The following is a 16,815-nucleotide window of genomic DNA, read 5'->3' on the forward strand; positions in this document are numbered from 1 at the left end:
AGAGTCATGGCCAAATGTTTTAATAAGCATCAGTTAGTAATTACTTCCACTTCATTGTAGTTAGGGAAGAGTGAACTTTTTTTGCCTGGTACATATGTGAATGAATTTCACGGTATTGGCAGTGGCAATTTTTTTATGACATTACGGGCCCATTTATGGCCAATACAAATTTCAATATTTTCCACTAATCTCAAAAAATGTGTGGTTTGTCTTGCACATCCCTGCATTAATATCAATTAATATCAGCACATTCGATATGGGCATTTCTTTGCGATCTGCCAAGTGTCAAGGCCAAGAGAGAGAGTAGAAAGTCTGCGCTAAGCCAGCCAACAAAAATTCCTTTACTACAATGTAATTTAGACTTCTTATTGACTACAAATTATTTTAGAGAAAATTGAGTGAAGGGAAAAGGGAGTGTATGTATCTATATCTATGGTACAGTAGCTGGGAAGGCTCAAAAAGGCAAGGTATATTTCTCCCAGCATGCTCTATGAGCAAATGAGGAAGAAAAGGTTGTGTTCACTGAGTCTGGAAAAATCAGTACAAATGTTAAGATTGAGTCATTGCCTGTGGAAAAAGGGAGGGACTGTGAGTAAAGTTTTGGGAAGTTGAAACCAGAAAATGAGCAGGTGCTGATGAGACTAACGAGTTAATTGTCCTGGATTAATGCTTTGAAAGCTGCTTTCCCTTAGAGCTGGGTGTCAGGAACCAAATGTACAATACCTATAGAAAAAGATGTTCTGATATATCTGTGTTTCTGAAGTATTTTTGTTGCATACATTTTACCTGAAATATATAGATTGAAGTACTGTAACTTTAGAAAGATATTTGAGTGTATGTACATATGTATCTATAGATGTAACAATTTCAATATTAGTATTATGTTTCAGTAAGTATACACATAACCTTTGAACTTTTAGAAGGCTTCAGAGGTTAATACAATCTGCATAACTGTATGTAGGATAATGTAAGAGAACAATGTATCAAATCTAAGCACGTACAGTATGCAACAACCTCAGCAGTGACCTGTGAGGAAATATACATGCTCTCAAAGATAACATTAAAAGGGAAAAACATTAATACAATTTGAACTCATCAGACAAGTGAGCTCATAAATATATTGTAATATCCAATAATAAAATATCTACCATGATAGTAGAGATCCACAGAGAGTAGCGTTCTTATGATGAATATGAAGGTTAGAAAAATTGATATTTGGTCTAGGTTTTATTAGCCTAAGGGGGTAATGTAATAAATGTCTGAAACCGGAAAAAAAATGCATAAATAACAAAAATTTGCATTTGACAATGTAATAGTTTTAACTTGCATTTTTAAGGCCTGCTTAATGGTGTCCTATTCTTTGAAGCACATATACTGTAACTTGTAAGTTAAAATATGTATTATATTCAAAGGTGCAAACTATACCTTTTGTCATATGTTAAACTGGCTAGCCATTAGTAGTGATGGGTGAATCTGTGACGTTTCGCTTTGGCGGAAAAAATTGCCAAACGTCAATTGGCATCAAAATAATTTTGACGCGAGCCAAAATTCTTATACACACAACTATTTGGTCAAAATGCATTAAAGTAAATGGGTGTCCAAATAATTTTGACATGCAACAATTTTTATGTGAGCGACTATTCTCGATAAATTTTTTTGTTGCAGAAGATTTTTCAGCTGTGAATTTTTGCTGCAGTTTCGCGAATTTATTCCCTGGTGGCAAAACACGGAAATTCACTGCAAAATCCATGCCTGGCAAATTTATTTGCCCATCACTTGTCATTAGTTACATTTTTCTCCAGAAATGAATTTGCTGTTAAATGTTGAGCTTGCCAATGAAGAAAAAAAAAGCTGAAAAACATTGCCAAGAAAAAACTTCAATTCATTTTGCTTGAAAAAAGCTTTTTAGCTCATCTTTCAGCGTTTTTTTTCATTCATTCTTTTTATATGCAGATCTTTTAATAACTTTGATAGCATTCATGATTTTAAATAAGTTGAGGCTTATTTATTAAATGATGGATTGCAGAGTTTTTTTGAAACCATAACTTAACTCAAAAAACGTAAAACCTAAAACCATGAAGCACGCTCGAAAAAAAAAGCACTGAATGATTTACTAAACATTAAGAAAACCTTTAATAATTTTAGTTTTTTTGGAAAATTCCTAGCGAAAAATCAGAAAATCTGTAAGTCCGAAATTATTAGAAGCTGTCCTATAAGATCTATGCACCTTCCATTGATTTCTATAGGACCTTGACAACTTTTACTTAGCAAAGTTTTGCATTAGAAGTTTTCACTTAACAAATCTTGATTATTATACTAAAAGTTAATTTAAAAGGGAACTCTCTTTTTAAGTCATAGTACCATATACACAGCAGAATCATTTTGAATATGAGATATGTATCCTACAGAACTGAAATCCTGATCCTATCAGATGGCCTTTTTGTCGCCTCAGTAAAGGGGTTTATCCTTTTATCCCATGACAGAAACCCTCCCCCACTCCATACAGTTATTATACAGGATGAAACATAATGTGGGTTTGACAGAGTGTTTTCCTTTCTTGCTTAATACGTTCAAGGCTTGTCTATAAAAGGCTGCCAATGGTACCTCGACAGTCAAGTCATGCAAATGAATTTTCACAGAAGAAAAGCAAATGTGGTGAATCCTTAAAGGAAACTCTTATCAAAAAGCAAGCTTCCTAAATGTCAAGGGACACTTCAAACCTGAATTATTATTGCATATTTGTTCATTTTCTGTAATATTATTTCAATGTAAATGTGCTGCATGGCATGGGAGAGAGAGAACAGCATGCTCCCTCTACTTCAGTGACAACTATCATTTATCTATATCCACTCCAAACACTGCAATATGACAACATTTTGCGATAGAGGCTTAAACTAATAAGCAGAATCATCTCTGCAAGAACTGGGGAATATTAAAGATTTTATCAGTCTGGCAGCTTTTCATCAGGCTACTGAAGTGCAGTTCGAATAGGAAGCTATTCCCAATGGAATGTTTCTGTCCTCCAAATCAGTATCTCTGAGTTTATTTATGGAGTTATTACTGTTAATATAACTAATTATTGCAATTAATTTGTTGCACAGAAAAAAATAGAAGAAAGAAGATATGATGTCTTGATGATAACAACTAGTATGTAATGCTAATGCAACTTCAATAATCAACTAAACTGTTTTTTAAAGAGAAGGTTTCTACCATATATTTTACTTTGATGCATTGCAAAGCATGAGGAAATAGCCCACTGCTCATACTAAATATTCTCTGATAATTTGTACTTAAATTTGTACTTAAATTTGTACATGTAAAGTAAATAATAGATGGTACTTCGATATCCGTGCTATCTGGAAAAACAGGAGAAGAGTGCTTAGAAAAATACAGAGTCTATCTGGAATTTTCCGTCAGCTAAGGCAACCATTCATAGTTTAATTTAAAGTTCTACTCATTATGCATCACCAATTACTAAATTGTCAGCACATACTAGGGGTTATTCACAATAGTTGCCAATGAAAAAGCAAGGTACATGGAGCTAGCCCTTTGTGCTTATTGAGACATATAGTTGATCAACAACATTTCAGGGGCATGCTCTTTCTTAGCCCATCAATCGTTAAATCTCCACACATCCTATATGGTCATCCACCACATCCTCACAGATGACCATAGCCATCCAATCTTTTTTATGCCTGGGAAATACAATTTTTTTTAGCTCTTGGCACCAACAGGTAGGGTTAACTTTTGAGCACATTTTAATTCCGCTATTGTGAAATTATTGCAAGAAAACTTCATAGCATTATGCATAGCATTTATTTTAAAGGAATGCCTTTTAAATCTGTATTCTTTGAATATTTCTGAGATATTCTAGGGTGAAGGCATCTTTTGTAAAGCTTGTACTTTGGAAACTTTGGAGTACAACAGAAATATGAAACAAGTCAGGTTTTCCTTTGTCTATCCACATTTTATTCACATGTTTTGGAACACCACTACAAATGATTCACAGAGGATACCCATTTAAATATGTAACCGCATTCTATGTTTTATTGAGGTGCCACACATCAAACAGGAGGTCAATATCTTCGTAGTTTGTCAACATTAGCTTGCAGATTGCAGCATGTTGGTCAGTGGCCTCCAATTTGACATTTAGGGGCCCATTCACTAAGTTTGATTGAAGGAACAGAGGAAAAATAGTTTGAATTTCGAATGTTTTTTTTTGGCTACTTCGACCATCGAATTGGCTACTTCGACCTTCGACTACGAACTTCGACTTCAAATCGAACGTTTTGAACTAAAAAACGTTCGAATATTCGAGCAATCGATAATCGAAGTAATGTCTCTTTAAAGATTTCTTCGACCCCCTAGTTCGCCACCTAAAACCCACCGAGGCCAATGTTAGCCTATGGGGAAGGTCCCCATAGGCTTGCTAACAATTTTCTGATCGAAGGATAATCCTTCGAACGATGGATTAAAATCCTTCGATTCGAAGGATTTGATCGTTCAATCGAACGATTATTCCTTCGATCAAACGATCGAAGGAATTGCGCAAAATCCTTCATCTTCGATATTCAAAGTCGAAGGATTTTAATTCGGCAGTCGAATATCAAGGGTTAATTAACCCTCGATATTCGACCCTTGATACATCTGCCCCTTAGTTTTCCACATTCAAACCATCAAGACAAGCCTCAAATGCCTACTTTTCCAGCACATATGAATTTTTACCTGCACCAAGCTTGTTAATGGTTTATGTGATTATTTTCTTAATAATGACATCTATGAATGTGTATATGCAGTACTAGACTGAGTTCCCAGGGCACAGCTCACCACCAGCAATCACTACTCCTCAGTATGCAATTTCTTTTCTTATGCTCTTGTTTTCTTGCTGCCAGTGGTAGTGAGTCGAAGGGATTAAATTGTTTTGTTGAAATGCTTCCATCAATTTTTTTTGAATATATAATGGCAGCAAACTAAATGAAACAGAGCATTGAGGCAGCACTCAAACATAATACATTTGCTGTCACAAACTTTATCCAGTTGCCTTAGAATGATGTCATTACATTATCTTTCACTCAAACTGAAAAGGTGTTTTTTTTACAATTGAAGAATTTGTTGCATGGTCGTAGGTTTCATCCCTTGGGTCCTCCATGCTGATAAAGAAATTGCATGATCTGTTTCATCATGAATTGATAAGATGAATTGGAGTTATATGTTTCTGTCCAGCACCAGAATTGGGTGCAGAATGGCTTATTGGAAAATGTTGTCTGCCTTAATATCATGACTTCCATTTTGAATTTCAAATCCTTTAGCAGTAGGACTTGTCTGGGTCTCAGTAGTGATGGGGTAATTTGTCCGGTTTCGCTTTACAAAAAAAATTTGCGAATTTCCTGCGAAATTTGCCAAACCGCGAAAAATTTGCAAAACTTGAATTGATGCTAGTGTCAATTTTGACACTGTCATTAACATCAATGAGCGCCACAATAATGTTGACGCTCACCGGTTTTCATAACTAAAATGACCAGAGTGAGAGAGAGAGAGAGAGAGACATTAGGTGCACCATTGTTTCACCTGGGTGCCCGAGCTAAGAAACAACACAAGCAATGCAGAAGAACAGCACTCACAGGACTTGCTGAATCAATTTTCCAAAGGTTTATTTTGTTTATTTAAAAAGTCTTTATCAAAGCTAGAGTACTAGCTGAAATGTCGGTTCTTTTCAATAAATAACTTTTCCACTTTTTAAGACCTGAGAGTGTGGACATTGGTGTTCTATTATTCTATATTTTATGACTGTACCCAGGCACTTTGATTTTTTTGTAACGTGAGTTACTGGCTAATTTTATATATATAGATATATATATATATATTATATATATATATATATATATATATATATATATATATATATATATATAAAACTCGACAAACAGACGGCACTTCTGGAATAAGGTTTATTGGAGTTGCTGTTAACCTGTGACTAAGGGATCTACTCCCGAAACGCGTTAGGTTTCTACAGCAGCAACTCCAATAAACCTAATTCCAGAAGTGCCGTCTGTTTGTCGAGTTTTGTAGCGTTCACAGTGGGGACACTGTTTGACTGAGCACCTGGATAGAGGGAAGAGTGGTGAGCAGTAGCGGTCTTTCTTTGTTATTTATCTACATATATATATATATATATACTGTAGATGGAGAGGTGATTATTAATATTATTTATGTATTATTATGTATATAACATGCCAGACAGCATGCAATAACTTCACACAGCAATATCGTAAAGAATGATATGGCATGCCAATATTTCTGTGATGCAGATGCAGTTTAAGAGCAGCATTTGATAATCATTGTATTCCCCATTAGATGTTTCTTCTTGTAGACAGCTGTGAGGATCAGCGGTTTTAACTGCTGAGAGGACTCTAATGTTCTGTTAAATGTTTGGAAGTATGCTTTCAAGCTGGTTAGAACTATAAAACGCTGCATTGTGAAAAGCATCACAGCCCTTTATTGAATCAGAACTCCCTAAGTGTCAAACCATTAGGGTTTGAAATAATGCCAGGGAATTTGCAATTGATGTGCTCGGTGTACTTCTTAAACGTCAGCTAATAGGTTAAGTTGTGACAATGATCTAATGGCAATCCCAACCAATAATTTGTTCTTTCTCCATTAATATATATGGTATTAACTGAGCCCTGGTTTTGTCACCCTAAAAAAAATAAATGCCTGTGATGTTATTAAATATGAAAAAATATTGATGGTGCCACAATAAAATATTTGTTATATTTGTAATAAAGTATGAATAATACACTACAATTGAATAGTTTCAATGCATAAACTTTGCAGATAATCACTTCTTAATGAACACCATAATACTTAATTCTCCTTTGTATTGCCCTTTAAATTCTCTTTCTGTGACATGCCAAAATAAATATCAACTTACAGATTGCAATTATCTCAGTTAACAGCCTGAACTATGTCGTATCACTTTTACCCTCTTGGTACAAAATGCTATCCTGCTATTCACTACTTTTAATTAGTTTTTTTTTAATGATCCATTTTTATGTCTAGGGCAGAATTTTTAATAGTCATGCTATTTTTCTTAACCTTATAGCTCACAAAATTGGCTAAAGTGAAACATTCTTTCTATGATCCTTTTAAGATATCACACTGCTCTAACCTGTGATCAATCGTTTCAGTGTTAATTTGTGTTTGTCGGATTTGGTTTATTTCTAAACATCTGAATAATACATAAACACATAAACAATTACATATTAAACATGGTTTGAATTTCTCACAGTCTGCTTTCTATAACCCTGACCTTGTACCTGCATGGCACTAGCTACACTGCTTACATTTTCTTTACCAGCAAGTTTGATTATTCTCCTCTTGCTTCTGGCGTTTACTTAATGAAAGGTACAAGAACCAGCACACTGGAGACATGCAAACAATACAATTTCTCTGTTTCTACCAAAGGGGCAAGAAAACATTTGTACATACCAATCTATTACAATGCATGCATTTAATCTGCAGTCACCTGTCAGACATTATCCCATCTTGATGAATTTGTGTGTTGTGACCCCATGATCCCTTTCTCATCTGTCTTGGCCTAAATGATCCTATTTAACCTGAAGCTCATCTGTTTCTTTTCCAAAGAGTATTTATATTTTAAGACAACAAACAGATGAAGAAAGCATCCAAGGAAAGCAAAATAAATCCTCTCCCATATTTATTTTATAGCAGTGAAGGCAGTTTCTAAAGCAGTGAAAGATAAGGCAAAAGAAAGTCAGGTGCCTTTTAATAACACTGATGCAAAGCCGATAACAAATAAGTAGGCAATAAATAACATAATGCTGCATGAGCTAACCAAGGAAAGCTGGTGGTATCCAGAGAAACTTTATTTAAATTGTCTTAAATGATAAACACTACGTACTTTAAAGTTTAAACTGGCATATACAAGACGCAGTTTAGAAAATAACCCACCAGAAAATACAAGGTGATACAGGGATAATGAATACTGTGAAACTGAGTCCTATCAATAACCTAAAGTGAAATCTTTGGCATTACATAGAACAGACAGACACTATAACATTCTTTCTCAAGGGTTTCTATAGAAGGCAGACAATGCTCCAGTGACACTTATTCTATTATACTTTGGATCTAAACTTTGCCTATGATTAGTACCTGTTGTCACATCATTGTCTCAATTAAACTTACTGCAAAATAATAGGACTTATTTATTAAACAAGTTCAAAATATCGGTGCAATCAACTGAGTTTTTTTACTCACAATTATCTTTTTCAGAAATCAAGCATAATTACTGTATGCCCAAATGGAAGTTACACCAACATGTTCATTCAATCAACAGGCTTCTTTAACACCCACTGATACATTACTGGATAGTGATGAGCAAATTTTTTCACCAGTTATGGATTTGCAAAGAATTTATGCATTTCACCATGTGCAAATTTTTTTACGTGCAACTGCGGCAAAAATCCACCGCAAAATGAATGAATAATGAATAAAGCAGGGCGCCTAAAGCACAGTACAACTGTAATAACTCAGGCTAGCTGAAATGCATACAGTGTATAGAAGGTTTGTTACATCATGCCTTGCAATAAAGCTTCCTACTGGAAAAGTATTCCCAGAAATTATTTTCAGATGCAGGCAACAATGAAAATGTATCATAAGATTTGAATATACGTAATGCAAATGTTAGTCATGTTTAATAAAATATGCCATATATCATTACATGATGTGCTTCCTACATAACATAAGAACACATTTAATATTAAATTAACAATTTTTAAGGTTCCCATTCCTAATAACAAATATATACAATTAAATATAGCAAAAAAAAAAATACCAACCAACTACAATGATTTAATCATTGAAATCATTATACTTCTAGAAAACATACTAATGCTTTAAATGCAATTGATGGGCGAATTTGTCGCGAAACGGTGAAAAAATCACGAAATGCATTGAAGTCAATGGGTGTCAAAATAATTTTGACGCACATCAATCTCGATGCCTGCGTTAATGGTTATACACACGTCTATTTTGGACTTTAATGCATTAAAGTCAATGGGCATCTGTTTAATTTTGGCATGCGAAAATGTTTATGCATGCGACCATTCTGACGCTCGCCCAAATTTTCGTGGCAGTTTCACAAATATATTGGCGAAATGTGGAAATTTGCCATAAATTCGTACCTGGTGAACTAATTCACCCATCACTACAATTTAATCAAAAAAAATTACATAAGCCCCTGTCAATAACACCGGGGTACTGAGGGGAAGGGAATTGCACTTTTATCCCCAAAATGCCTTATCTTGGTGTAGCTATTCATTAATAGCAGGAATCAAAAACCTGTTCTTTTCACCTGCTTTGTGTAGTTAAAATTAAGGACGTATATACTCTAATGTGATTCCAACACAATACATTTCTTTAGGGATCATAAAAAATGTATACATTGTATAAATTGTTGTATCTAGTGTAGAAAAATGTTTATTTCCCAGGACTAGAGACTAGAGTTAGATCTGAAACTGGTTTGCATAGAATAATTTGCTTCTCCAGTTTGCTTCTTCATTTTTAATGGTTAATTTATAAATCTATTAGGGATGCACCGAATCCAGGATTCGGTTCGGGGTTCGGTCTTTTTCAACAGGATTCAATTTCGGCTGAATCCTTCTGCATATGCATATGCAAATTAGGATTCAGATTTGGTTCGGTATCCGGCCAAATCTTTCACGAAAAATTTGGGGGTTTGGTTGAGTCCAAAATAGTGGATTCGTGCATCCCTAATATCTATTTTTCTATTTTGATCTGCTGATAGCTTGGCTCAAAGTATAATGTTTCTTGTAAAAGCTATGTTTCACAAATGCTTAAGATAATTACATTTTTTTAAAATATTTCACATGTACCAAAGAACCAGCATGCATTTTATCAAATTAATGTCACTGGGAATTGCCCTCTGATATTAGGAGAATTACTTACAGAAAATATAAATAATAATTTGCACATCAAACTTGTGTTATTGCCCTTAGAGACCAGAGTGCCAAAATATCTCCAAAGCCTTGGACTTAAAATCATCTGTGTTGTTGTCCCCTGGTTAATTGTACAAATATCCTAAATAAAGATCAAAATTACCTTCTTGAGCAATGTTAGTAAAAATATATTTCCACCTGTAAGGAGATACTGGAAGTTGCCAATTCTGTTTGATTTTTATTTCAATTTTCAGTTTTATTGTGTACTACTCACCACTTCTTCTTTCAATTGCAGAATAAGTTCATCACGTTCTTTAAGCTGCAGCTTCAGCATTGAGCATTCATCTTTCATTATATCCTATAAAAACACAAAATAGGATATTATAATAGATCTCACATTTTCTCTGTTGTTAACAAGAAAAATCTGTTCCACACAGTAGGATATAATTGCCCTCCAAATAATAAACCACAGTCTCTGCTGTCATGTGTGATATTTTTGATACAATCGTCTGAAGTGCTGTATAAACAAGTTAATGTAGCTGTGATGAGAAATAGCAATGTCTTCCAGTATGTAAGATGGTTTTACCACTGTCTGATTCCTTTAAGCGTTGTCTCAGTTTCCCTTACTGTATTTATAGAATACTGTAGATGGTTATGAAATTGAAATGCTTAATCTCTATTTTTATTGATGTGGTTGTGCATACATTATGAATAACAGATCACTTAAAATCTGTAGAAGACTGCATAAGAATTTTATGTGATATCTGAATAACTACAGTGTGACTAAAAAAAGATTATTATGGAAGCACACAATTACAGTCACCCTTATTCACAGCCAAGCCACATTTTTTGCTTAGCACCTGTTTGCCCAAATAAAGCCAAGGTGTAGTTGTTTGGTGACCACAGCTAAGTGGCTTTTTGCTTGCTGGGTTAAAAGAGCAGAGTAACAACATGTGTTAAATAAATAATGCAAGGTGGCTGAATTCAAATGTTTATTAGTGCAGAGATCCTCTGTTGAAGCACCCAATGGCGTGAAACGTGTCATGAGAGACTGGCTGACATGAGGTATGCTGATAGAGAGAGAATACTGCCTTGTGGTATGTTTTTATATCATCTTGACTCTCACAACGACAGTAATGTAAGGGACCACTGGTCGGTTCTACAAAAAACTTTGCCCCCCATCTTTAAGGAAACTTCAAGCATATAGGAGAGGTCATAGCCTCAGACCTACTTGGTGAAATGGACCCCAACACTGTTACCAAACTGCCATACAATATACATGATTGTGCACTCCAAAAATGAGTTGCTACAGGTGAACGGGCTGTACATCCTGTAGACAGATGATTGCCGGCCCCTCATTTAACCATCCTCACTCAGGTAAAACCATCTAAATTTATCACCCAGTGACATACACCTTGAAGTACATAATTTACATCTTCAAATACCCATGTGGATTTATGTATATTGGGATGACCACTACCAACTTTCGTGACAGGATAGCTAATCGATGTTCTGCCATTTGGCAGTGTCAGGGAGCCGGGAGCTCCCTCCAGGGAGGTTGTCTGGATCAAGGAGGAAGCCCTCTTGAGGGAACAAGGTCGCGGTATCCAAAGGGTTAAACGGAGAATAGTCAGGATCAGGCAAGAGTTCACAGGCAGGCAGAATACAATCAAAGTCCAAAGTCCAGGCAAAGGGTCAGGATACAAGGCAGGAACAATATTAGGCAATAAGGCACACAGGAAACCCAGGATATGCTTCAGGAAAGTAATCCTATTCTTGGGCGCCATTCTGGCGTCTAGTTGGAGTTTTTATTTTCAAATTTGGCGCCATTCTGACGTCATTGACGCACTTGCGCCGACGTCGGCGCGCTGACGTCATCGCCCGGCGCCGCTACCCACGTGGCGGCCATGGGCGCCGCCATTTTGGGAGCGACGCCGGCGAAGATGGACGCGCCGCCCGGAGCTCCTGGGCCTGCTCCGGGCGGCGATCGTTACAGGCAGTTTCCTCTGGCAAAGTGGACACCCCTCTGGCTTCACATTTTCTACAACACAGACATACTTTAGCCAGCCCAAGGTGCATGATCATTGACCATACACCAAATCCCCCAAGAAGGGGTGATAGTGAGAGGCTTCTCATGCAGCGTGAACTTAAGTGGATCCACAGACTTAATACCATCAGTCCCCATGGATTAAATTAACTAATTTCATATACACTATCCTTCTAGACTGTGAGCAATGAGCCCTGTGCTTACTCCTAACACTCTCAAAAGTGCATTATTTACCTAATTCTGTGCAATTATAAATAATAATTTTTCCAACAAATCATGGGTCCATACTAAATTGCTGAAATATTTTCCAAAGGTATTTTTATTTGATGCTATTGTGGTATCCGCTGCTGCTAGATGTTCTGGTTCTAGTCTTTGGTTCTGGTATTTTATTTGTTGGTAAACGATTTATTGCAGTTTTTCCTGGGTTATGGGATTGTTTAAATGTGTGTATTGTTCCCTGGAGAGAATTGCAAATGGAATATCATTTACTATTGCATCTATTTCATTTTTTATGTTTGCATTGACTGAGGTTGAGGCTTTCATAATAGCTAGAAAACTCATTGGCTGTACCCTCTGATTTAAGAATTGTTTGGCCAGTTCTAAATTTTATTCTAGGGATTAAAGTAGTATGTTCCTATATTTTGCCATTTTTGTCATCTTGGTCAAAGGCATTTGATTAGTGTATATATAGGTTTCTTCTCAATGGAGTTTAGTCTGGGACAGACAAATTGATAGATGTAGTCGTTTAACCGGAAGATTTTATATCTGCAATATCTTGATTTAATTAAAAACCAAGAAATAGGCTAATTGTAATGATTTTAATTGTCCTGAACATGTTTTGCTTCCTTATATGTATTCATTTCTCTACTTGCCTGGTTTCATTCTATTGAACTTGCAGAGTTTAATTAAACTGTATATACAGTATTTTGAAAAAAGTGTAAGTGATCTTGGTATTAGCCTACAGAAGAAAAAAGGAATTCCTCTGTTGAAAAGAACTGTAGCGATGGGTATTCATGTCCACCCTAATCATCAGTAACCTGATTATTTACTGTTTTTGGTAGAAATTAGATTTATAACTGATGACATCACTAAAGGATATAATTTACAGGATATTCATGACTCTTGTGTATTATATATATATATATATATATATATATATATATATATATAATTTTTTTTTCTTTCTTTTTCTTTAAAAATAATGTATGATTTATTTTTCTTTAAAAATAAATCATACATTAATAATCATATATTGCCTTTAACCATTGCCTGATGCCATAATTTATTTCAGAAGTAATAAACAGATTTTCTGCAAATAACATAGGGACATGCTTAAGACTGAAAAAAACTGATATAGGCAGACTCAACTAAATGCATGATTACAGCTGGTGTTATGCAAAGCGATAAAAGAAGACATAAAAAAATAATGAATCAAGCCACTTATACAAGCAGATCAAAGTCTATTTTATTAAACACCAGCATGCAAATGCGACCTAGCGCAATTTCAATTCCAATAGGTATGCCCAATCAACTTAATTATCCAAGCAAGACATCAAATGAACACAAATGAAAGTAAAGGAAACTGCACAGGTCATGAGCTAGCATAAGCAATTGTCTGTAAAGAGCAGATATTACATATGGACACACTTTTATATATTATTAAAAGTGAAATTCTATTTTGTGGTTACAACTGGAGGAATTTCAAAATCGCTGATTGAATTGTCACTGAGGTGTGAAAGACAAACATGACAAATTAATGTTTAGCGTTACATTATACTCAGATTCCCCTACTTGCTGCCGTGATAGAAAACAGCATGAAGTGCATGGCAATATAATTTGCATTACAAGTACATAGAGAGAAGGAATAAACTGGAATAAAAGCCCAACACATTTCGAAAAAAAGAATGCTAAATGAACTGTTTGTATTCCACTGTAAATGATGTTCAAATGCACTATTTATCTCTTATTATATTTGCTGTGTGTGTCCCTGTAAGCTATCACATAAAATGTATACATGCAGAATGTGGGCTACTGGAAAACAGCACAGGCATGGAGAATTCAGCATAAGGACAGCCATAAACACTCAACAGCATTTAGTTGCAAAATTTTCAAGGCATTTTTGATGAAAAATTTGAGTTGCAAAGCACTAGTATGCCCCACCAGTGTTACACGATGTGCCTAATGACATTGGACAACCCTGGAGCTTACAATGCTTTGCATTGATTGACACAGTATCCTTGTGCCTAAAAAAATCAGGTGCAGACATCTTGATAACACAGATTGTAAATGCTATTACAACCAATTTGCACTGAAGCACATGTGCAATTGCACCTGTTTTAGAGCATCCTCTGCATCAGTCACATTACTACGTCACAGATGCTACAATATATATATATATATATTTGGGCTGGAGCACACATAATCAAAGGATTACAACTGCCTGGGGTGCTGGTTATAAATGAATGTAAAGGTACAAAAAAGATAGGAACCACACTCACAGGTCTTACGTGAACAATTCAGTGGTTTATTCAATGTTTTGGCTTCTAAACTGGAGCCTTCGAGACGATTCAAGTTTAGGAGTGGAAACATTGTAATAAACCACTGAATTTTTCACAAAAGGCCCGTGAGTGTGATTCCTTCCTTTTTTGTACATAGCTGTGCTTGGCATCCAGCCCACCAGGAATAACTATAATATGAACGCAGAGGATTGCAGTTGGTTACAACAAACTGAAGATTATTAGTGATGGGCGAATTTGCACCGTTTCGCTTCGCCGGAAAATTTGCGAATTTCGCGCGAAATTCGCAAAACGGCAAAAAATTCGCGAAACGGCGCTGGCGCCCGTTTTTGACGCCGGCGAATTTTTTCCGCGAATTTTCGCGGGCGTTTCGCGAATTTATTCGCTGGTGGCGAATCGCGCAAATTCACCGCGAATTCGCGCCTGCCGAATAAATTCGCCCATCACTAAAGATTATGTTTGTGTACATGTGAGGAATCTACTGGCAAAGACATATCAATGCAATGCATCCATAGGAATGGATTACACAGGAACATCTGTGGGTGATCCCGCTGAATATGACTAATTCCGCTCCACATCATAAATCAAACGTACACAGTATACGGTATATAAAAGCGGGTTATTGGAAAAGTTAAAGCTCAATTGATGTGCAAGAAATATACTATTGTTGTGAAGGTAATATTTCTAAATATGCCAAAATGTATTTTGTTTAATGTTATTTGAAGTAATTCCTAACCAATGATCTTCCTGATGGTAGTATAAATATTCCATATTATAGTGTTTACTCTTGCTACGTTCTCTCCCTGTAAATGCAAGCTTGTACTGTATGTTGAAACATTTGGGGAAAATAGCTTAGAATACACATCTACTTTTCATCTTGTGCATAGAATCACATTACTTCACTGAACATCAATGCCATTTGGGAACACTATCTATAATATTTATTTTGTCTGGCACAGCTTGGATGCTTGAAACTGCTGTCATTTACTTTGTGATATCAGTGTGCCACTAATGGCAAAGTTTTGTCATGTACAGGCGCCCCAGAGGCAGGTAAAGATACAGTTCCAGTTACTGTCAGTCACCACAGAAATGAACGCAATGCATAGCAAGCCATACTAGTGCCCACTTACTTATTGGACTTTATAATTCACTGAAAAAGTCAATGTTGCCAAATCATGGTAATTTCCTTGAAACACTATTAATTATGGCAGAGCAATTTTGAGCATTACAGATGTTACAGTAATAAGTTTTCCAACATAATTTCAGATATGAACGTGGGAAAAAGCACTGTGGGAATTGTAGTTCTATTAATCTGTACCTGGAGAACTGAAGGTCGACATTACCTGTAATATGTTTAATTTTGATTGCAAGATTAATAAAATAGCATGGTGGTAATGCTGCTCGAACAATTGAGTCATTGACTATTGGGAATATCACATAAACGTGGGAATGGCTGACACATTTTTGCGACTCTGATTTTCTGCCCAAATGAATTAATCCTTTGGAGTGAAATTAGGAATGCTGCAGAAATACCATAATAGATTTAGACTATTTCTGGCAACACATCGTGTTGCGCTTCTCTGACTTCTGGCACTGTTATTTGATTTAATTAGCTGTGCGTGCAATTTAATTCTCAAGCAGCAATCAATATTATGATGGGTGTGGCAAGGTGCACATGGAAGTTGCACCCCACCGCGTCAGAGTCTGTTCCACCGGCATTTTAACAAATGAGCTGAGATAAATGTTTCCCTTTTCTCTTGGTAGAGAACCAGGCATATTGACTTTTACAAAGTAAACTAAGACAGCCTCAAATATTTCCCATTTCTAAAGGGCACGAGTTGAATACTGACAAGCTGAAGGCTGACGTCCAGCCAGTAGGCTCACTGGGAGAATGTGACTAGATTAATGATCTCATTATAATTCATTAAAGAGTAGTGAGAGGATGGATGCCTACTTTAATTAGTTTTATTACTGTAGGAAATTGTTTCATAAACCATCTCATCACTAGGCATGCTTCGGAAACAATGAAGTGGTAATCAGATGCGATGAGGTAGCCTTCATTAAAAAACATGGCTAAAGGCAGCTATTGTGAAAGAACATTATATTTGAAAGGCAGGCATAAAACTGCATCATGTATACAATTTGTTGCCTTAACTAGTTTTAGCTTGAGCCATTTCTACATTGAGGGATTTCTTAAATCTAAACATGTGTTGATTATAATCTCTTTATTTTGCCATAAAACCCTAAATCCATGGATAACCTGTAATCTATTTTT

The 16,815-nt window shown here is 35.8% G+C and overlaps 1 protein-coding gene across 1 annotated transcript in view; it reads right to left on the reverse strand.

Moving 5' to 3' along the window:
* LOC108706752 (serine-rich coiled-coil domain-containing protein 1-like) overlaps positions 1–16,815 on the reverse strand; it is a 558,012-nt gene that overhangs the window by 55,106 nt on the left and 486,091 nt on the right. Inside the window, 1 exon segment of the mRNA XM_041579683.1 lies at positions 10,252–10,335. Within this exon segment, the coding sequence (XP_041435617.1) occupies positions 10,252–10,335 (84 nt within the window).

This window comes from Xenopus laevis, chromosome 1S (assembly GCF_017654675.1).
Source record: "Xenopus laevis strain J_2021 chromosome 1S, Xenopus_laevis_v10.1, whole genome shotgun sequence".
NCBI classification, from domain to species: Eukaryota; Metazoa; Chordata; class Amphibia; order Anura; family Pipidae; genus Xenopus; species Xenopus laevis.